At 47.4% G+C, this 24017-nt stretch overlaps 1 protein-coding gene across 2 annotated transcripts in view; it reads left to right on the top strand.

Annotated features, from left to right (window-relative positions):
* Window positions 1–24017, top strand: part of LOC122367092 (phospholipid-transporting ATPase IF-like) — a 48554-nt gene that overhangs the window by 5819 nt on the left and 18718 nt on the right. Inside the window, exons 2-6 of one of the 2 annotated variants that reach the window (XM_043339889.1) lie at window positions 393–1050; window positions 3372–3503; window positions 12561–12650; window positions 20883–21047; window positions 21268–21420. In XM_043339889.1, the coding sequence (XP_043195824.1) occupies window positions 649–1050; window positions 3372–3503; window positions 12561–12650; window positions 20883–21047; window positions 21268–21420 (942 nt within the window). In that variant the 5' untranslated portion in view covers window positions 393–648. Of the gene's footprint in view, window positions 1–392; window positions 1051–3371; window positions 3504–10942; window positions 11033–12560; window positions 12651–20882; window positions 21048–21267; window positions 21421–24017 lie in introns of both variants that reach the window. The other variant, XM_043339890.1, reaches the window with a different exon arrangement.

Below are 24017 nucleotides of genomic sequence, written 5' to 3'. Positions count from 1 at the left end.
GACCTAGGACCTTATACTTGGGTATCATCGGCTTCCTCTTGTCACCGGCAGCATGCTCGTTTTTTTCCTGCGAAGCTCTAGCTCGATCAGGGGCCGAACGGCACGGGGTCCAACCGACCCCCCCCCCCTACACATTAGACGCTGGAAAACACAGGCGCAGGCACACAGGCGAGAGTTAAAACATACCTATTGCTGACCTGTTTATCACATACCGATGTTGTGCACAAAGCAGATAAAAAGATGCAGGACAAAAGAATCAAGGTTGGTGAGATCCGTAAGCCTGGCACACGAGACTCGGCACTCGCAGTCCGTCAACCCATCTCGTCCATCCCACTCACAATTCCAACATCTGTCCGTGCAGGTCATTGGGGTCTGTCAGTCCCCGACGGCAGGTCACCGGAGTCTGTCAGCCACTGACGGCAGGTCCCGTGACGTCACCAGCGCGGCGGCCCGACGCGGCGCCAGGTTGAGAGCCCGCCCACCGCTCCGACCGGCCTGCACCTCGTGCCGGCCGTCCAGTGTGGTGCCAGGGCCGCGCGCGGGACGGCCGCGGCCGCGCTCCCCGGCCCCCGGCGGCCATGTGCTGACCTGTCACCGCGTGACGGCTGTGTCGGACGCCGCTGACGGGTGCCTGTGAGTCTCGGTGAGATGGCTCCGGTGTTCGGCCACGATAACCACGCCTACTCGCCGGACGAGGAGGCTGTGAAGCTGCAGAGTGTGCAGCGGCTCGGCTCCTGGCCCACCGAGCCGCAGGAGCTGCAGCAGCTCCGCAATGCGCTCGCTGCCGGCCCCGCTCCGGGCTCCGCTCCGGGGGTGGTCCGGGGGTACCTGCCCGGACCGACCCAGCAGCCGATGCCGACGGGACCGCCGCACAGCGCCCCGCCGGAGACGACGCCGCCTGTGACGCAGGAGACGCGGTTCGGTGCCACGAACGGAGTGTCGGAGGCCATCCCGCGACCCAGCCGGGCACTGCCCGATATGGACCTGGCCAACGGCCTCAACAAAGTCCGGGACAAGGCGATCGGCTTCGTGCGACAGGGCTCCAGCAAGGTGGGTGCACGGGAGAGCGTGACAAATCACGTTATACTGCAATGCAATCTTCGTTGTTTTGTAGACGTGCCACTTCATTTAACGATTACGAGCTTCATACAGGTTCAGTAGCTTTTCCCCCTTTTCGTCAGGAGCAAATAACGAGCCCCGATGAGACTTGAACCGGACTCTCCAAATGACGCAGCTAACAGTTTGAATCTTCTCTAAACGATCTACCTGGGTAGGCAGATATAAAATCATAGATAGAAATTACTGAAAAAAACTACAACCATTTCCAGCATTCCTTGCCACAACTTTACCCTTGACCTGCACGTTTTAGGATTGCAGTGCTGAGTTCGGGCTTACTCATCGTAGTTCTCGCGCTCTATTTGGACAGTATGCACTGTATGCAATATGATCTCTGGTGCGTTCACTCCGTCTGGGTGATGACATTGAATGTGGGCGCCAGTAAACATAAGGCGCCGCCGGGTGCACGGTGCAGAGTCGGCTCCCCATGCTGTCGGCTCAGTGCCCGTCAGACTGTGTTCGTGTGTGCGCCTCTGCCAGTGCGGCGGCCATGTAGTGGTGCACGCGACACTACTGAGAAAATGGGCTCAGAGGTAAGCGTCCACTCTTTATAACGATGATCTGACACGAGGGAATAGCTAACTTTTTGTTGATAGGTACTGACGGTCAAATCAACATGCATTATTTTATGAAATTGTCCACAACTGCTCATGAACTCAAGCTTTGGAAACTTAAGAGAAAAGACGCGGTAACAAAGTCCCTAAATCGTCATAGCCGTTTAATATGTGATATCGCTGGACCGTCAGAAAATAAAACAAAACAACAAAAACAACATGTTGTTGTTGTTGTTGCCATCATGTCATACCAAATCACAAAGCCTAGAGCACAAGGGCGGTAAGTTAGGATGGTCAGCTGTGCAGGTATGTCCGGAGGTGCCCTTCTGTAATTGACGGGGCTGTGCGGGCTCGTCGCCAACTGCCGATCGTTCCCATTGGCAAAGGGTGTTCAAACACTGCGTAAACAGACAATCGGTGATCGATTCTTCCGGTGTTTGTTCGGCGTTAATGCACAAACGCTCGATCAAGGGGAATCGTTTATTGTTTTTGGCACTACAATTCATCAAGACACTTCCGTTAATGGGTCTTACATAGTTATTTACAAAATGCCTATTTTCGTCTTCCGTAACATTTTTTAACCACAAACACATATCTCCACATGAGCTTCATCGATACAATCTACTCTGCGCTTTTATCAGATCAAAATACTGACTAGTCCTACTTGACTCTATGTAGATCTTAGGGCTTGGTGGCGACTATTTCTGCGGCATTGCAACCCTTCATGCTCTTTTCGAGCATCCACTTCAAATGGTGTGAGCTGCGCGTCACTTCGGTCGAACAAATCACACATAGAGATAAGACCTCTATGGGACGGATCACGCTCAGATTAATGTGTAGATGAGCAATGTCCAAAGCTCAGATGTGTGCTGCGTAGCTTTGCTGATATGGTATCTCACTCTGCTGCGTATTTGGTCTGAAGACGGGAGAATGTCGAAACATTTAATCCCAACATCCATTCCCTTGTGGATGGGGAGATTACACAAGGTATACAGCGGAAAAACAGCTCATTGCGGTGACCAGATTGAGATACAACGCATGAAACGTTGTTCATTGTGCACGATTATGCAAGCATCCTTATGATAGACAATTGTATATAAGTTCATAGAAGTGTTCCTGTTCATGCATCAATGTATGATGCAATGCGTATCAGTTTCCCTATCACAACACAGTGCATATAGGACTTAACTCGAAATGCGCGGGATATTCTGCACGAGAAGGAAGGCTCATAGCTCTGTACAACGAAATATCCCCTTTGCGTGCGATCGTGTTCCGACAATCCAATCAGTTTAACAACCGGGTTCAATTGACGTCGCTGGGATGGTAAAAACGCCAGCCACTGTTTGCAATGTCAGGGCGACCCTTTCATTATCAGCGCCTCTGAGGATAGCGATAACGTCAATCGCTGTAGTGCGGAATCTGGAAATGCCTACTTGAACGCGAGAGTATTGCGTGAACTGAAACTGTATGCCATGCAAACAGAAAGGTCTGAGGTCATGAGATAAGGCGCTGAAAAGCTATTTCAAGAATAAGTGTTACACATTTCCGACCTTCTTATTGCCGGATACGTTCAATTATTTGAAAGAAATGGTTCATTTCACACACTTGTGTTTTGTTAAGTTCGAAATAACTTCTCCAAATTGAGATCATGCTGTTTGTTTACGTCTGTTTTTGCTAACCGCAATAATTGTTTTCTTTCAGCGGTTCTACCGGCCAGTTATCATTGGCACTCGGAAGGTCAAGGTCGGAGGTCATGACCTGCCCGGAGAGGTCACTGACCCCGAGGCCAAGCCGAAGCCCGCCTTCCCTGACAACCGTATCAGCACTTCCAAGGTCAGGTGGGGGGTCGCTCAGGTCACCTCCGCTGCGCCACGTGAAATGCCGGTGATTGACTCGCACAATCTGAGTTCACGGTGGCGCGATGGCCACATGTGAACGGTGACCATTGATGGAGGCCGTTAATTCACTTACGTGGTTGGCATTTGGCAACAGCCACTCAATTCTCATCGTCTTCATCAGAGTATTGGGAGAAATGCTAAGGCCGAAAAATTCGCATGTTGTGTCACAATAATTAATCCGAAAAATGCCTCGATTCACTTACAATGCAATGAGGTATAAATACAACACGTACGAGATCTTCAAACTAACCAAAACTCAAAAGTGTTTATACCAGATAGATAGTGAGGTCAAGCCATGTAATGCAGATCCGTAACCAGACATTGTCGCTGACATACAGGGTGACACAAAAAAAAAAAAACGGTCATCACCAAATTTCGAATAACTTCGGAAGTTTTATTCAGATCATCACCAAACTTCGGCCACTTAAGGTCACACCTATGTAGCATACATCCACCAAGTTTCGAGTCTTCACTACGAATACTTTTAGTACAGTATGCGTTTTACTGACGCTCCACAATGTGCTCCAGGTGAGCGCCACGGCGCTGCAGGGCGTAGGCACACTTGCATCCGGCGGGCAAAGTTGTCGATAACCCGATGGCTGTGCACTTTACAGAGTGCAATGGCCTCTGGAGACAGTGCTCAGGGGGTGTGCTACCCCTGAAACGTTATTCTTATCGGGTTATCGGCAACTTTGACCGACGGATGCAGGTATGCCTACGCCCTGCAGCGCCGGGGCGCTCACCTGGAGCACATTGTGGAGCGTCCGTAAAACACACACTGTACTAAAAGTATTCGTAGTGAAGACTTGAAACTTGGTGGATGTCTGCTACATAGGTGTGACCTAAAGTGGCCGAAGTTTGGTGATGATCTGAATAAAACTTCCGAAGTTATTCAAATTTTGGTGATGACCGCTTTTTTTGTGTCACCCTGTAATTTCATGCCAAGTTTTATACCAACCGGTTCTAAAAAATGTCTTTTTCCATTCAATTTTAAAGCCTAAACCACCAAGGTTGACCGGATGATAAAGCCACAATCAGCATGTGGGGTGATTTCAAACTATGGATTATCGAGTTCTGTATCGTCCAAGCTGTGTCCATGGCTGGCAGCAAAGACCGTTTGTAACCAGCCGGCCGCCCGGTTCTATTGGCCCTATCAAACTGTGGACGAGTGCCGATGAATTCATTGGCGCCACTTGAGAGCCATTGGTGGGCAGTGACGTCATGACACGTCGTGGGTGTGTACCGAGGTCACACTGAGTGTGTCGGTCCCGAGGTCATTGCGTGTGTGTATCGAGGTCACAGCAAGTGTGTCCCGAGGTCATCGTGGGTCAAATATGGAAGATGTGCCAGACTTTCCTGTGATTCAGCGGCACACTGACGGAGTATCAGCAAATATGTTCAATTCCTTATTGGTGCCGTATATGATTATTTGTTGTTGCAAATACTTTGCCGTAACCTTTGTCACTGAACTGGAGCCGTAACCTTTTGTAATATTCTGTCTATCATGCCAAAAATCACGATACCTCTTCTGTCAGATATATATGCTCGGGGACAAGGTGTCTCTATAGGAACACATGCCCGTCCCATAGTCCCATACTATTCTTTGGGTCTAAATTACATGGACATACGTCCGGGCGAAATTTAACGGACGCATTGCAATACCGGAGCCGGGAGCTGCCCGCATGCTGGATTCCCTGCGTTCGCGGAATCACGGTATATCAGACGGCCCCGGCCTCCCGGGAAGCTGTCTGAGGTTGACACAGTGATAAGGGCCGGGCGGGACCCAGCTATCACCCCGGCTCAGTTCCTCTGTAGATTGCCCGCGCCGACACTGACTGACACTGGCCTCGCAGGACCGGCCAAAAAGGCGTGCTCGGTGACCTTGGTTCTTGGTTTGTGTGAGGCTGCTTAGTGCTCACTCCTAAACAAAGGATCGAGTGGCCAGTTTCCAGGCGCGCACACAGGATTTTTGAATGGGGGGGCACGACCTTCGAACTGGGCCCCCCATGCCGAAGGGCCCCCCCCCCAAAAAAAAGATACGGCCCACGGGGCTATATTTCGGTTGGTTTTAAGCTTGAGCAATTGGTTTGTCAATGCATTATAAAACAATTATTTCGGTACCAGCTTAATTTTCAAAACATATATATTTTTACGCTTGGCTGTTTTTTCTCAAATGCGACTCAGAGCCGGTACATATACCTAATCATCTAATTTATTACGTAAAACATTTCATTAATAAACATTTTTGCAGGTCCCTCAGAAATCAGCCCCGGGCAGCGACTGACTGCCGGCCGGCCGACCGGCCCCGGGTGGCTAGAAGCAGGGGCCGGTCACTGTTTGGCCCAGATGTGTAGGAGCGGGAGCAGCACTCCTTTTTCACGTATATTCGCATATTTTTTTAGGCACATCGACATGAAATGTCATTATATCTGATACGATGCGGGATCACAGACTAGAGATCCAGCTTATAACTTATATTTAATGCTTAACCAATGAATCAAATCAACAGGACTATGTACGATGCATGTCGGACACGTACCCAGAATTTCGCCCAAGAGGGGGTCACCTGCTGGTCACCTGACCCCGGGCCCGCGGGTCACCCGGGCGGCCGGGGTCAGCTCAGGCTAGGATGTACCCAGGACCTTTCGATGGGAGGAGGGAGGCACGGTGGGTCCAGTCTCACTGGCAGACGGGTCTCTTTAAAACGGTCTTTGCATGAGAAAATGTGGAAAATTGGCAAGCAAAAGTATCATTTATGCCCGAGGAGTGTGCCTAATGTACACTAATGCCTAATTTACTTGGTATTTTACGAGCGAGCGAAGCGAGCGAGCTCCTCAGAGTCACCGGTGTGTGGCGCGTTCAGAGGTGCCAGTGAAAGGCCGTCAGATGCGCTGGTGTTGGGTCCTCACAGGCGCCGTTGCGGGGTCTTAGGGCTTAGAGACACTGGTGGGGCCATCATTGGCATGTGTGTGGCCCTGCAAAATGGCCTGCAAGTGGAAAGTGGCCCGTCATAGGCTGGCAAGGACACTCGGAGGCTGGTAAGAGGCCCTCAGAGTCACTGGTACGTGGCCCTCAGAGGCGTCGGTGTGGGGACTTTCAGAGCCGCCGATGTAGGCCCTTAAGATGCGCTGGTGGGGGTCCCTTGGAGGTGGGGCGAGGGGCCTCGCAGTTGCCGTTGTGGGTGCCTTTAGAAACACTGGTGTGGACCGTGTGTCTATCACAGACGGATGTGGAGCCATAGCAGCCAATCCCTCGTTGGCCGTTACTACTTAGGGCCCTGAGCGGCCGGCGAGGTCTCTCAGAAACCGGCATTGGGCCTTTATGAAGAAAATTGTGGCTACATAGGAGCCAATAACGTCCCCCCACAAGCCCTGTGGTGTCCTTCCGAGTTGAAGTGCGGCCAGCGCGAACCCTCTGCTACCAACTGGCGCCGCAGGGCCCCTCGGTTTCGAAGGAACCCTAAACCCGAGAACGGGCACGTACCCCCTCGCTCCCTTGCTATGTCACTGAATCCAAGTGATGGGACCCTTTAGGTAATCAGGGGCGTTTCAGATGACCAGGGGTTTTCAATTGATCAGGGGCCCACCAGGTGACCATGGGCTCCTCTGGTAACCAGGCGCCCCTTAAGTAACTAGGGACCCCATCAATAACCAGGGCCCCTCAGTAAACGGGGGCCACTCAGGTAAGTGTAGGAGTCCCGCAGATAACCAGGGCCGGCAAGGTTTCTCAGGTCCGTTTTTTGACAAGGCTCTTATTGACTCAGGTGCGAGCCCTTTGCCATCAGCAGAGGGCCCTTTCAAACCTTTTGAGGGCCGTTTAACGTCTCTTGAGTTCCCATTGAGGCCTTCTAAGGGCCCTTTGGGCAGTCGAGGGGCCTTTGAGGCCTTTTGAGGGTCTCTTGACGTCAGCTGAGGACCGTTGGACGCCAGCTGAGGATCGTTTTTGGGCCTTCTGATGGCCATTAGACGCCAATGGATGACCCTCTGACACCAACTGGGGCCCTCTGACACCAGCTAAGGGCACTTTAAGTTTGACGCTAGCTCAGGGCCCTCTGACATTAGCTGGGGGGCCCTCTGACGCTAGCTCAAGGCCCTTTGACGCTCTTTAAGGCCTTCTGAGGGCCCCTTGAGGTCTTCTAAGGGCCCCTTGAGGCTTTTTGAGGGCCGCTTGACGCCAACTGAGGACCGTTTGAGGCCTTCTGATGGCCATTTGGCGCCAGCTGGGGGCCATCTGGCACCAGCTGGGGGCCCTCTGTCACCAGCTAAGGACCCTTTAGAGCCTTCGGAGAGCCATTTGACGCAAGGGCATGGCCCTCTGACGCCAGCTCAGGGACCTTTGACACCCTTTAAGGCCTTGTGACGTCCGTTTGACGTTAGCTGAGGGCCCTTTGAGGCTATCTGAGGGCCCTTTAAGGTCATCTGAGAGTCCTTTGAGGTCATCTGAGGGCTCCTTAAGGCCATCTGAGGGCCCTTTGACACCATCTAAAAGCCCTTTGACACCAGATGAGGGCCCTATGACGCTAACTGAGGGCCCTTCGAGGCCATCTGAGGGCCTTTTGAGACCATCTGAGGGCCCTTTAAGGCCATTTGAGGGCCCGTTGTACACGGTCTTCGGTGGTCTAAGGATTAGTTAGAGGCCCATTTGAGGCGGCCTTCGGCCGCCTCAAATGGGCCCCATCCTTCGAGTTGGGCCCCCCAACTCGAATGGGGGGGGGGCACGGGCCCGTGTGCCCCCCCCCCCTTGTGTGCGCCCTTGCCAGTTTCCGACACAGAGTTCCGTTCTTTTGTCAACTGATATGCTGTTATGTTGTGAGATATGATAGTATGATACCTCCTATGCTATCTGTCTTAGTAGGATTATGTTTGTTTTACTAATGCCTAAAGTCAATACCGCCTTTGAAGCACTTGCGTAATGCGTATCTTAGGTGTGAAGGGTGGGGCGCGGCATGGAGCACATCTGATTTTCACGCATCCTACTTCAATAATTTTTTCAATGTTTCGCAAACCAGCAAAAGTAATTTTTATTTGCTCCATGTTTAAAGGTAGTGTGCCAGCTTTCTTGGACCGTATGGAGTTAATGGCCCAGATAAGGAGAACCGGATTTTTAGAACTTATCCATACCTTCAAAACTCATGGAAACGTCTTAAATTCTTCAAATTTTGAGTACCCCAGTGCGAAATTCGTCCCGACGGGTTGTCGGTCGTACCCCAACCACATTTCACACCACTATGAACAATAAATGCACACACTGAAATCGCTATTACCGATATGCTCATCCAATCAAGTTTCGATAAACCCGTTCATCATCATCTCCTGCGGTTTCGAAGTTCGAACACGCCTGTTAGGTGGCTTCTGATGCTCGTCGAGGTCGGAATTTCCAAATACGCGTGGTGCGTCGGGCCGCGCGCTCTGACTTCGGCCAAGAAAAATGCGTCAGCTGATCATTGTCATTTCTGCCCAGGGGGAAGCACTCGCCTTGGCCGTATATGGGCCAGAATGTCTAACGATTTCGGCCATGTTGTGTATACCAAAGTCTTGAAAAGTTGATCGCTGCAATCAAACTGCAAGCATGAAGCAGCAGCACTTTTGAGAAGTGTACCTCTCACTAAACTGCACCTCTGCTACCGTAATGCAATTTATATTTCTGGTATACACAACATGGCGGAAATCGATAGACAAAAACAAGCCACCAATGGTCCTTCCAGTATATATTAGAGTTCAGTGTTTCTGCCACTTGCGTGTGGTGAAATGGGGTCATAACTTATAAGACGGCTTTTTCATATCAATTATTTTACATAAAATCATATTTCAAACCATAAATAATGTTCGACAGCCAAATAAAAGAAACAATACCAATACGGGCTTACAGTTTAAGGCTCGACATTGTGTTGTCTACGATTAGACAGCTGATAACTCATTCCCGTACGTCGTATGGTCGTAACACTATAATGACCTTTGCTTATTGTCACAAGTGCGCCGCATTCGCGATTGTTGCCCGACGCCTGTTTGCAGGTGAGCCCACTACAGTTGTTATACATATCTAAAAACCGAAAAACTTTTAGGCGAAAAAGGCACTATTCCAGGCCCATTTTTGATTTTTTTTTTGCGATATTAGGTAAAAACAGAAGCTTCTTATCCGAGGAAAAATAAAATGGGAAATCTTTCAAAGGTGGCATACTACCTTTAACCCTCGCCCGCACATGGGGGGGGGGGGGTGGTTGCCACCCCCCCCAGGCAGTCTTTCTGCTCTGCACTCAACATTGTTAGAGCTAGAAGGCTGATTTTTCGTATAGCTGCTCGTCTATCCTTTCTTGATGTCCACTGAAAATTTCAAGTTTCTGTGATTTTTGGTTTCGGAGATATGACCTTGTTTTTCAGGTCATGTCATGACCCAAATGGCCAATTCTCAACATCTTGCGTTTGCCATGGGCCTTGTGAGCTTGTGACACCCTGATTTCGGCCTTTTTTGCCAGTCTTACCTCCCACCTATCATGGAACATGTTGTTCGACGATGTACAGGGGTCAAGGTCAGGGTCAAGGTCAACCTAGGTCATCTAAGATAATTGCGTTTTAGGCAAGCTGAATTTACTTTTTGGGAAGTTTTTTGACTGCATTTTTTGGTAAAAGCTGCTCAGATCATGATTTCATGTGATATGGACCCAAAAACAATCGGTGCACACATCAGTATACACACAGACACACACAGACATACAAACACATATAATTGACCTTGACCTAACTTGACCTGAAATGACCTCAGCAGCAAAATTCTGGTCGGATAGTGTGACAAAGAGGTTCTAGCTGGCTTGGCACCAGAAAACAGCATCGTCATCGGTATTTGATAAGCAGCGCACTTGATATCCAACGGTGACCCAAAACAGCAACATTTTTTAGTTTGACCTGACCTGGAAGGTCAATGACTGACCTGAGAAGGTAAAACTGGGTATCATTGGATTCGTCTCTTCCCAAAGAATCTTTTTGGTCTTTACTGCTAAGCTCTATCTCCAACAGGAACGAAATGGCGCGGGGGGGGGGTGGCAACCACCCCCCCCCCCATGTGCGTTCTAGGATGGGAAAATGGCATGTGCGGGCGAGGGTTAATGTACGTACGAAGTGCTAAGGCGCACACCAAACTGGGGTCCCTTATAACATATAAGACGGAACTGTTTTTCCCTGTATCATCTTTTTCTGTAGGGGTGTGTAATATGCATAAGCAATGTGCAATGCATGCATAGTTTGTACGTTTTGGGTGGTGACCAGCTCACCACATCTGCAGCTGTGTGAGACGGGCACCGCAACTTATGACACGAAACACTTGCCCGTGGCCGTCTTGACGTGAGCTTCCTTCTCAACTAGCTCTGTGCGCTGATTTCAGTACAAACTGTGGAGTTTCGTTCCCGTCAACCTGTTTGAACAGTTTCGTCGATTGATCAACTTCTACTACGCGCTCAATATTGCTATCACGGTGAGACGTGTACCACCGTGGTCCTATTGGTCTTTGTCCTCTGATGATCGTCTTTGGTCCGTCTGTGGTCCTTGGTACGTCAGTTGGTCTATGTCACCGGTCTTTGGTCCGTCTGTACCGTCATGACTCGTTTACACCGGCCAGTAGGTGCAGGCATATATTATGTCATTCATATTCATTGTCCTTGGCATGTGATCGAAATTCGTCCGTGGTCTAAAGCCCTGGGTTTACGTGTTCAGAATTCAGATACCTACATTTCTGTGAGTTTTCGTCTGTACTAATGGTCCATGATCTGATCCGTCTATTCGTGATCTTTACTGAACTATATGGAAAACATTACACTTTGTGCTGTCAAAAAAGCCTCATGTGATCGTTTCAGCAGTTTTTATTTGGTTTCGTCCAATGCTTGCTCGTCTTTGTAGATGATGTGAATTGTGAATGTCAAGCTTTATTTTTGTTTCCAACAATTAGTCTTGTTTCGTGCTGAACGAGCCCATAGGTAATGTCTGGTGACTGGTCTGTGTCGGGTAAGTGAACAGCTTCACCTTTTATGGTCTGAGATATCATCGTCTGAGCTTTCATTTGCGCCCTTGTTGTCCTGACTGACTGAGCGAGTTCATCTGTCCAACATTTTCCCAAACTGCCTCTGACAGTTGGAAAGTCGGACTCATAACTGGACTGTTGACCGGTATATCTGTAATCGGTCAACCTTCAGCCATCTGTCAGACACAGGCGCCCCAGGTTATCCAAACTTTGACGCACTACCGGCTTCCAAATGAATTCACGATGCACTGTGAGCGCCAGAACCTATTTTTGGCGATATAACATTCGATGGAGCGCCCACGCATTCCACTGGGCCGTAGCTGCATAAATATCAACGTTTTATTTCCCTGATCTGCGCTCTGCAACAAATGGATCACTTCTGGCGTTTTTCCTGCATCCTGCATCCTGTATTCGTAGAAAACAGGAAAGGCATATAAACGATTATGTACATAATATGTGTAATTGCAGAGGGAAATTGCCTCTATGCACGATCGTTTACTCAATGTTAATATATTCGTCAAGAGCAAATGTGAGACATTAGGTCTGGTAGGTATTGCATACCTAGTGAGTACCTACCTATAGTCTGAGCTGGTGCTTAGAACAGTCAGTAGGTACTACTGACTGTTCAGATCAGTCGTGCAAAGACGCAAAACTCAGCTGAGCGGGCCTCTAATGGTGACGTCATTACGGGAGTGTCCCGCGTGGGCGCAGGCTTCTCCTGCATAGTCTACCACCATCGCCGCAGCATGAGTTCCGCAGCGCACGGTGGTCCTATTTTTACCCATAAGCGTCATATTTCTTCATCAAGGCCATGGCGGAAACCACTAGCTAAAATGCAAAACATGTTGGGTGGTAAACGGCAAGCGACGAATGCGTACGTATGTTTGCGTCCATGCAGATAACGCAGATTGTGCAAAATGCAATATAGCCGGTGTGAAGTGTGAACTGACTCTTAAGTTTGACTATTTGTGTGCTATGTTTGCAGTACTCGATAGTGACGTTTCTACCGAAGAACCTGTTCGAGCAATTTCGCCGTGTGGCCAATTTGTATTTCTTTTGCATCGCCATGGTTCAGGTATTTAAACTGAGTGTGTTCTCTCGACTAACACTGCATGCGAGTGATTAGCTGTGGACGGTATAGCTGTAGACGGTATACGGCTGCTCGGCTGTCGCTGCTCACCAGATCGCCGCGGAGGTGCAGCCAGCTCTGCGCGTTCACAGTGCACGAGCCGCCAGCATGTGGCCTTCACACTAACAGCGAGGCCGCCGCTCACCCCTCCCCAGCACACCCACGATTGCGGAGAGACTCCCTCACCCCTCCCCAGCACACCCACGGGTGGAGAGACCCCTTGGCCCCCTCCCCAGTACACCGGTTGGAGTAACCCCTCCTCCCCTCCTAGCACACCACGCTCAGCGGGAGGGCTCCCACTGCTGCGGGACTGGCTTCAGGAGTAGTGGAGGTGGGGGTAGTGGGAGGAGTAGTGGGAGTGGGGCTTGCACTAGCTAGTGGCTACTGGATGCTTGCAAGTGGGTTGAGATTGGCCTGCACCATTTTTGGGTTTGCATGCAGCAAGCCCGACCAGACAAGACAAGTCGCAATTATTTTTCTCCTCTTTTTGGTAATTGCCCGATCCCATCCAATGCTTTCCTTTCGTCGTCATGTCGTAGTGAGAACTTCTTTGAACATCTTACGCACAAAGCTGTGACTTGACTTCCATGACCACTCAGCCGCTCAGATGTGACTGAAATAGGAGACTAGGCCGGCAGACTCTGCATTGGGCAATGACCGATGCCTTGAATTTACCAGTCTTACCGACTGCTGCAGCTCTAAGCCATATGCTGCACTGGCCCGGACATTGCCACGGGCTTTAGAAGTGGGCGGAGTTGTGCATACAACGCATTGTTAACGACGCAATATCTGGCCTATCGCTGCAAGGCAGAATGCTGATATTTTCCTGAACTTTGACCATGACTAGAGGTACCGGAAAACACGTTTTGCGCCACCGCTAACACCGGTCCCGCAACCGGATCCAGACTGCTATCAGCAATACGCGCAAAGCCGCGTAAACAGCGCTTACTCCCACTCCAGTCGGCGTTGTGCGGCTGCCCTGAATCATTGTGCGCTAACCCTTATACCCCCTGGGGCTGCTGGATAAACTCAGTCACGCCCGGTCACGAACGTGACGTCACGATCGGTCACGTCACGCCCTGACCCGCCCTCTGCCAGGCTAACCCTTACTCTGAACCCCTGCTCAGTGCTCAGGCTGACCTCGTCACCTCTCGCCAGCCTGCACGGACCGCTTATTTCAATCACACGCAATGCCAATAACCGCGGTCCAGCGGCGGTCGATGACGTCACTCGGCTGTCAATGTGACGTCATTAGGTTGACTGTGACGTAGAGAGGACAGCTTCTTGGTGGTAAGCGCTTTTGATAGGTTTTCGCCTTTGAATATGCTTAGAGGCTTTTGCTATTTTTGTTCAGGTGATTCATAATTTTCGTAATGAGATGCATCAGCTGCAGGAGACCTGCACATGAACGATTTTATAATAAATTTAAAATGTCTCGAATGCATTTTAAATCATAATTCCTAGAGTCATGAGCTCTTTTTGGCGCTTAGATGCACAGTTACCCTGTTTATTAATTCCATCAACAAATTATATCATTCCATTAAATTCATCCTCTGGAAAGAAAACCACGGCGCCAGTCCACAGGTGGTCGATAATGACGTGTATCAGTAACCCGCACCAGGGTTGTGCTTGACTCATGAGTCGAGTCAGAAATTTGACTCAACTCTGACTCAAATGAGTCAGATTTGAGTCGAGTCGGATAAAATGTTGAGCTGTTGAGTTGAGTCAGAGTTGAGTCGGACAAAAATATTAACCCTCGCATGTGTGCGGCGTTTGCCAGCTTCTAATGTGTAGGGGGGAGGGGGGTCGGTTGGACCCCCCCCTTGCCGTTTGGCCCCTGATCGAGCTAGAGCTTCGCGGAAAAAACGAGCGTGTTGCCCGTGACGAGAGGAAGCCGATGGTACCCAATTTTAAGGTCCTAGGTCATTGGTTGACCTTCCAGGTCAGGTCAATGACCCAAAGTCGGGAAAATCGGGACCTGTTAGAAAGTCGTAAAGTGTGGCTGCTAAGGGATTTTTCAGGGTGCTGATCACGAATATCGTGTTAGTTTTGATCACAGATGATGTCTTGATGCATTTAGACCAGGTCGGGTCAGGTCAGGTCAGGTCAACCGATTCCCGGATGAAAAGTCAAAACGTTAAAAGTAAACGGATAAAAAGTCAAAGGACATTAAGTCAACAGACAGAAAGTCAACATCGCAAGAAGTCAAAGGACAAAATGTCAAATGAACAAAAAGTCAACCTGCCAAAAAGTCAACACGCCGGAAGTCAACAAGCTAAAAGTCAACACGCAAGAAGTCAAAAGACATAATGTCAAAGAGACAAAAAGCCGACATGTCAAAAAGTCAACGCGCTAAAAGTCAACACGCTAAAAGTCAACACGCATAAAGTCAACACGCAAAATGTCAACGCGCAAAAAGTCAACACGCAAAAAGTCAAGACGCTAAAAGTCAACACGTCTAAAAGTCAACACGCTAAAAGTCAACACGCGAAAGGTCAACATGCTAAAAGTCAACACGCTAAAAGTCAACATGCTTAAAAGTCAATACGCTAAAAGTCAACACACAAAAAGTCAACAAGCAAATAGTTAATAGGTGCGCGAAAAGTTGATGCGCAAAATGTAGTCAACAGCAAAAAGTAGTCTTCAACAGCAGTCGATAACTAAGTCGGTACAAGTACGCCGCAGCCCGCGTCTCCGGTCGGCGACTGACCCGCGCCGTGCCACCTGATCCCCGGCCGCCGCCCGCTGGGCGCCGCGCCGGCTGCACCGCATAGTGATAGCGCGTCTCGGCGCGTCCCCGTATATACATACGTGCCCCGACACTACCGATAAGAACGCTCCTACCTATTTTTACTTTGCTTTAAAAAGTATATTGGGAATGTGAACTTATCTATATAAAGTTGGCGTACTGTGCCTGCTGGTGGCGGGGGGGGGGGGGAGTTCCGATAAGGAGACGTAGGGCGGAGGCGAAGATGAAGGAGAGGGACAGTAACTGGTGGCCACAATGCGCTATACTTGTCACCTCTCTTTGGACGTCACAGCTCCGAGGTCCTAAAAATTGTGTTTTTAGCAATCGCATCTCGATAACTTAATTGACCTATACATTTCGATGAAAATTGGTCACCTTAATTGTATGCAGTCCGTACCTTTCGATGAAAATTGGTCACCTTAAAGGGACCCTCCCACCTTAACATTAGATTTGAGTTGAGATAGCCAAAATGGGGTCCCTGGCTCACAATTACCGGTTTCGGCACTCACAACATCGAGAAATGCCTTAAATCGGAAATATTGAATTTCAAAATTGCAACATTTTGATTCAGAGGGGCTAATGCATAGGAATACCCCTCTGAATGTGTGATGTCAGCGCAGATATCTAACGATTTTTAAATGTTTGACTAAAACGTTTTGTAGCACGCGGTGGTATATGCTGCTTTGCGTGCAACAAATGCCGCACTTTCAAATAAAGTCGCTAGGAACAGCGGAGATCCCAATAAGTAAACAAAAGTAAAAGTCTAATATCTTGAAAACCGGTGAATATTTTTCGATGAAATTTGGTAGATATTTGTTTTTGCTCTTTCTGAACCGAGCGACATCACTTTCATGCCAACTAATTAACTTTTTTGAAGGTGGGAGGGTCCCTTTAATTGTATGCAGTCCGTGAATATTAACAGGTTGTTGTCTGTTGATGCTGATATGAGCGTTCCTTTCAAGGCAGGACAATCCGACAATCACACAATTGCCTCTCGTTCCAACTTCCACCTATCTAAAAGAAACGACGCGCTTTACTATTGTACCAATTGTACCATACAATACGCTTGAACTATAATAAAAGTGTGAAATCGCTAATAGAACCCGTGACGGAATCAATTGATGAGAAACGTCTCCCTACACAATATAGGAAATTTGAACAAGCGAACCTTTCGTATCGATAACATTCCGGGTTACTATATTTGTTGAAATAATTCCAGTAAACTGCGCCTGGGACAGCCAGTTGTCTCGAAGGATCATATAACGCTGCCTCATGACAACCTTACGATGCGAGCGAGCTCCCACCTAGCACGTAAGTGTCAGATTTCAGCCAAGCATGCCCGTGACCCGTGTGACCAGCTGAGTCGCGGTTGCGGGCCATGGGAATCCCCATCAGTCGCGCAATGGAGGCAGTCTCGCTCATGTATGTAATGACTGATGATCCAGGTGTCATTGACTTTGTCTCTTTGACTTGTCCTTTTGAGTTTTTTGATTTTGGCTTTTTTTCCTTTGGATTTTTCGTAATTTGACTTTATGTCCTGTTGACCTTTCGTCTTTTGACCTTTGTCCTCTTTACTTTTTGTCCTTTTGACTTTTTGTCCCTTTGATTTTTTGTCCTTTTGACTTCTTGGACTTTGACTATATGTCTTTTTGACTTTTTGTCCTTTTGACTTTCTGTCCTTTTGGTTTTTTGGATTTTGACTTTATGTCCTGTTCACTTTTTGTCTTTCGACTTTTGTCCTTTTTACTTTTTGGCAATTTGACTTTTTGCCATTTTTACTTTTTGTCTTTTGACCTTATGTCCATTTGACTTTTTGTCTTTTGACTTCTATGCTAGTTGACTTTTTGTTCATTGACTTTTTGGCAATTTCACTTTTTATCTTTTGACGTTTTATCCTTTTTGACTTTTTGCCTTTTGACTTTCCTCTTTGTTGACCTTTTACCTGTTGACTTTTAAGATTTTTGACTTCTTGCTTTTGACGTAATGTCTGTTGACTAATCATCCTTTTACCTTTTATCATTTGACTTTTTGTCCGGAACCCAGGTCAACCAGTAGGCGTCGTGACGGGTATTCGTAGTACGTGTCAACCGCCTCTGACAGCTTCGTAACATGTTACGAAGTCACCAAAACTACTAAGTAAATGTTCAAATGGTTGCTAAATTCGAATTCAGCTCCAAAAACTAGCCTAGAAACATGTAAAACTCGAAAAAGTGACTCGAGGTCACCCGAGGTCACCAAAGGTCAATGACCTGACCTGACCTTCAGGTGACCTTGACACACACGGGAGTAACATCAAATCACATGTTTGAACGTTTGAAACCACGAGAAGCTTGCAAACACGCGGCTAGTGCGAGCCGACATACGCGAAATCGCGATTCCGGCCAAACATGGTCTCGGAAAAGAGGTCACAGGTCAAAGGTCATTTGGTTCAGGGTCATGAAATTTTCAGGGTAGGTGTAAAATTGATCAATGCGAGGGTACTGAAAGTTTCGTCGCGATCGGCCGCTTTTTACGCGAGTTATTCGCGAAAAACCATGGGGGGGGGGTCCATCTGACCCCCCCTACACATGCGAGGGTTAAGGCGTTGAGTTGAGTCGGAATTGAGACAGTAAAATAACTTTTGACATTGAGTTGAGTCAAACATTTAGAAACATGAGTCAGCTGACTCAACTTTCTAGCAACTATACATACATACATATATAATATATATATATATATATATATATATATATATATATATATATATATATATATATATATATATATATAAATATATATATATATATATATATATATATATATATATATATATATATATATATATATATATATATATCAGAATATTTGGGAAGCAGGTTCTCTCTGATACATATGTCATTAAACACGACAGCATGTTTGGTGTTTTGGTGCACAGCATGTTTTGTCGACCAACATGACACAGAACAAAAATGACCAAGCTACCAACATAGACATATACTACAGAAACACCCTCACACCATCCTGGAAAAAAGATGAAAAAGCCATGCGTGACATCATCACAAAAAACGTCATTCCAGTCAATCCTGAGCACCGCATACGCTTCAAAATTTACTACAAGTCACCACGGACCTCCTCACTCATAATGCGTAACAATCAACAAACCACTACACCACTACAAGAAACCAATGTAGTATACCGTTTTAAGTGTTCTACCGGGGACTGTGCAACCCGCAACGTATACTACATTGGTCACACAACTACATCACTGAGCCGCCGACTGACTATGCACTTACAAGACGGAGGACCCAAGGCACATCTTCATGACCAGCACGGAACCCGACTCACGAGAGACTTACTGACAAATAACACCACAATAATAGCGCGACAGAACGACAAACGACGACTGGCCATCACTGAAACCGTCATCATCCGCGACACATCACCCATCATCAACACACACATGAAAACTCTGACAAACATTCCACTGTTCGACAGACAAATGATGTAATGTGTGAAAGTTTAAACGATGTGTCATCTGTGAATTATGATGGTTTGTTGTTGTTATGCGCGACCCAATGTAAATATTCACGGTAACGATGTTAAGACCTGTGTATTTAGCTGGATGTAGATTTGTGTTCGAAAGAGTGGTGCCATGATACAAATAGGTCGATGTTTGAAGAAATGTTAATATTTTATTCATCTGTGACATATATTGCGCGGCATCATTTGTGTATATTCATTTCTCTGATGATGATCAATGTTGATCGAAAGCTAAGATAAATATAACAGCGAACGAATTATGAACGAACTTTAATTTACATCCTAATGAGGAACCGATTTACGACAACTTTAATCTCGATCGCAGCCATTGCTTCTTTTGGTGAGTTACTTTTCTCTTTGAACGATGAAGAAAGAAGTACCGTCCGACGTCTCGAAAATGAAACAAAAAAGCTGAATAACACCAAACATGCTGTCGTGTTTAATGACATATATATATAAATATATATATATATATATATATATATATATATATATATATATATATATATATATATATATATATATATATATATATATATATATATATATAAGCTTTTCATTCCCCCCTCCCGCTCAACAACTTTTTTATCTGAGTCAATTTTGAGTCAATTTACTTGACTCAACAAAAAATTTGAGTCAAGCTTGAGTCGCCTCATATTTTCATCGAGCCGCTTGAGTCATGAGTCGAGTCAAGGGAAAAAAAGCAGCTGCTTGTTTGAGTCAGAGTTGAGTCAGGACTTTCTGAAGTTGAATGATGAATCGAGTCAGCAATTTTTTTGAGTCGAGCACAACCCTGACCCGCTCGTCTCACTAACCTGTGCACGGTGGACGGGGTGGACGGTGCACAGACCGGTACCGGCGCCCCGGAATGCTAAGAAGCCGGGACAAACCGGCTGAGTCCGGCTCGTACAGAGTCCACTCTCCAAGTACATACTGCAGAAACTGAATATAAATGATGCGCTTCTCAGGGTGCGCAACTGCCGCTTGCATGTAATAGGGGAACAGCTGAGTAAAATTGCAATAAATAGTTGACGATAATCATGTGAAAGTATTTCCAATGCATCCTAGGCGTTCTAATGTCGGGTAACAAGTTTGAACTTCCAATGATTGATACCATGGATCTGACAAGTCAAATGGTTGCCACAGTCTGTTTGTAATTGGCGATAAGAGCCTACAAGTGCCCATATCCTGTGCCTTATCTAAGCATGCGGGGCAGCTTCTATCTTACTATTTCAACAGGGCGGATCTGATGATTTCACCAATAAGCAGAGCATTCATATCTTCCTTTGCTCTTCACTGCATGCCAGCTATAAGGCGATAAGCCCGCTATTGACTTTGCTTGCGATGTGTGTGGCTTTTGTGGCAAGTGTATGTAAACGGCAATGAGTTCATATATGTTTGTACATACGCACCTTGGTGATATCCTAAGCTGAATCAGCAGTGCATGGAGAGGAATGCAAATAAGACATAGTGTGCATGATATCTACGTCGTCACTTTAATCAATTCAGTGCGATGTAATTTGTGCACTAGGTGAGTTATACACAATCATATAGGTAATGGGCACAACTCACACATAAGCTATTAGTAGTAGGTAATTGCTCGCCTATATGGACCATTGGAATTAGAATCGATCATTATATATATCGATCATATATATCGATTATTATATATTTCAATACTGTGAAACAAATAATTTTCAAAAACTCAATTCGAATAGGCATGCTACCAAAAAAGTCACTTTTAAGTTTTTCGCGGGTTCATTGAATACAATGTCAATGCAGCAAGCAGTGTTTATTGAGTCCCTTGCTGACCTCTCATGGCCAATGTCGCCGGTCCGTGTCAGTGTCTGATCGACGGTCAGCTGACCTCTGTTGACCTCTGCTGACCTGTGTCACCTGCGGCGGCCCAGTGTCTGATCGACAGTCCAGTCAGCCCCGTCACATCCGCTATGCCGCTGGGGTTTGTCGTGTGCGTCACCATGCTCAAACAAGGCTACGAAGATTGGCTCAGACATAAAATGGACGACGAGGTCAACAACAAACCAGCCACCGTCATACGAAACGGCAGAATACAGGTCAGATAAATTAAAGTGCGTCAGGATTTACTGCTCAATAATAGACGGCCGTCGGCAACTCAGTAAATGGACGTAGCTCGGCTAATTTGACGTGACGTTGGCCGTTTTTCCAATGCACCCGTTTTTCATTGGTTTAGTTCGCCATAGCGTTCAATTATACGATAATGGAAACACTCTACATACATTTCGACTGAGTAAGTTTATCTGTGGCCCTTTCCAGGAAGTGAAGACGAAGAGGATCGCCGTGGGTGACATCGTGTGTGTGCGGGCGGAGGAGGACTTTCCATGTGACCTGGTGATGCTCACATCCTCCGATCGGGAGGGTCAGTGCCACATCCAGACGGCCAACCTGGACGGAGAGACCAACCTCAAGGTGGGTGACTCACTGATGGGCTCAGATGCATACAGACAGACCAACCTCAAAGTTAGTAACTCACAGGTCGGTATATGCCAAACAAAGATCAGTCGGAAGGGGAGTGGTTCGCAGGTGGGACTTTGTCACAGAGACTAGACCAGTCTGTAGGTAAGATAATTCTCCACATGACAGAGGACCAGCCGGACGAGTGTGTCGGACTGCGGAAATCGCCGCGATGCCTCGCCGTGGTGACCGTTCAGTAGCGCAGGGACAGGAATTGAACGGAGACATTGTGGATGGAGTCCCCAGTCGATCATCTTACTAAGGAAGGAAGGGATCAAATCCTGCGGCTCTCCGGAGAGATATACGTAGCGCAGAAGATAGCAAAAACTGCCGTGTGAGATTAATTCTGAGGAACGGAACTAATTGGAAATAATCTGCAAAGCTGGAATAATTGTTGATCGTGGTATGGATTTCCAGGGACACAGGAGCTCTCTTAGATTGGTAATCCGTGCTAACCGGTTTTGATTTAGGTTATAAACCAGTACCGGAGCCAGCTTTACGAGATGGTGCAGAAGGGACTGCATTCGTCCTTGGGTTACTGAGCTCAGCGTCGAGTTTATCTTTCCCGTATTAGTGCCAGTATTTAACACGCGCAGTGGAAGGGGGGGGGGGGCGGATTTCGCCCACCCCTCCTGTTTTTCGCCAATAACTCGCGCCACAAACATGATATTGATGTGAAATTTTGGCTACCTGTCCAGAATTGAATTGCGGATCTTCTCGTGCAAAAAATAAGAAAATCGGTTCGCAACTTTTCTAGTAGCAGCGGTGTAAAGTCAAACATCCTGCCGCCGCGTCGGCGCGTCGGCCGGCGCTAACCGTTACGCGCCGCCTGAATTGTAGACTGTGCCGGGGCGGGACGGTTCCGTCTTTATATCGCGCTCCTTACCGCTGATTATATTCGATTCGCGTAAAATTTTGTGAGAAGACTAAGAAATGTACAGGCAATCTCATGGTCAAAGTATTTTGAAAATCGGTCGGTAACAACTTGAGTTATGAATGTGTAAACACAAAATTGTGATTGCCGCGTTTCTCGCGTCGGCCGATGCGGCTTCAGCCGGCGATATCTTACTCTTAGCAGGCTTCTAGCTGCCATATTTATTGTTGGATTAACTAGAAATTCACCATACATACTCACAGATGTATGTTCTTTCGTATAGTGAAAGAAAAAAGAAAATCGGCCGGTAACTTTTTGAGTTATCGGCGTGTAAGCGCAAAAAGTCGCTAATATGGCAGATTTGACCACATTTGACCTCATTTGACCTTGAAGATATTGACCTACTATGCATTTCAGACCCCATGAGACCCTGTTTTTCGGCGATAATTTCTTCAATTTTTGTCCAATTAGCTTGAAATTTTGGCAGACCATGTTTCAGCTCAAGCGCCAATTTTTGTCAATATGGTCTCTTAACAAAATATCAAAATTTAGAGCACTTGTCGTTGGCTCGTAATGTTAATCAGTTTTTGCACCCGGATAGAGGCTCGCTCGTTGCCGCACCGGATTGGATAGGAGCGCTGGCCAATCACGTTATGCCGTGCTCAACTTGACTCCGCCCACCGGCCGTGACCGCGATGGGTCTATGCCGCTTCAGTCGGTGTCAGCACCGCGGAGAGGTCGCAGCGGGACCACATAATGGAGACAAGTTAAGCTGGCAACGTTATTTCGGGACGAAAGCCAAAAAATTATCCGTTCGAGGGCATTTGGTGTCCTCTTCTCCTTATTTTGGTATTTAAACGTCGAACCAGCTCAGAATATTCAGAATGATCAGAATCAAAGCTAGGATCTATTTGTATTGGAACGGAACCGGCCGTAGAAGGAAAGATAGATGGACTCTTGAACTCTGAATATTTATTTAAGCCGGAGTTGCACCTATCTCATCGTCAGGTTGGGTCAGGTCACTACCCGATTACCTATAAGGTCATGCGTAAGCCTCTGCATGACCAAAAAAATATTGATATATTTGGCAGCGTCAATAGATGTTTCTGAGGAAGGCGCAGAAAGCAACAGGGTAGGATGAAGAGTCTCGGGCACGGCCGATTGCCTGGGGCATCGCTCCCTAGCGAGACGACCGTATTCGTGATTCGTGAAGCGGTGCGGGGCGCCGGGTGGGGCAGAAGCGTAATGTGTCGTATGGTAGAATGTCATGTGTGTGTGTCATATTGTTAAGGCGTGCACAGAAAGAAATAGGAATGTGGCAGGCGGACGTTGGGCACTACACGAGAACGATCATCAAGAAACACAAAACTTTTTTTTGTTTGCAAAACTTATGTAGCAGTAGGTATGTCCTCAATGGTGAGGTAACTCAGGGGCGGATCCAGAAAATCTCCAAGGGAGGGGCCATTAGAAACCAGGAGCCCCCCCCCCCCATAATCCCACCTGTTGGAGGCCCCATCTTCCCACTTGTTGGGCCCCCCCCCAAAAAAACTGCGTCTATTGAGCTTATCTAGCTGTTCAGGCAACATCTCAACATCTGTGCAGGCTTGGAGGCCCTCTGTGCAGGTTAGGAGGCCCTGTAAAAGTGGTCATCTCTGTGAGTATAAGAGACCTCCAAGTT

Source organism: Amphibalanus amphitrite, unplaced genomic scaffold (genome assembly GCF_019059575.1).
Source record: "Amphibalanus amphitrite isolate SeventyFive unplaced genomic scaffold, NRLGWU_Aamphi_draft 000849F_arrow, whole genome shotgun sequence".
Classification (NCBI taxonomy): Eukaryota; Metazoa; Arthropoda; class Thecostraca; order Balanomorpha; family Balanidae; genus Amphibalanus; species Amphibalanus amphitrite.
This window is presented reverse-complemented; position numbering and strand designations above follow the sequence as displayed.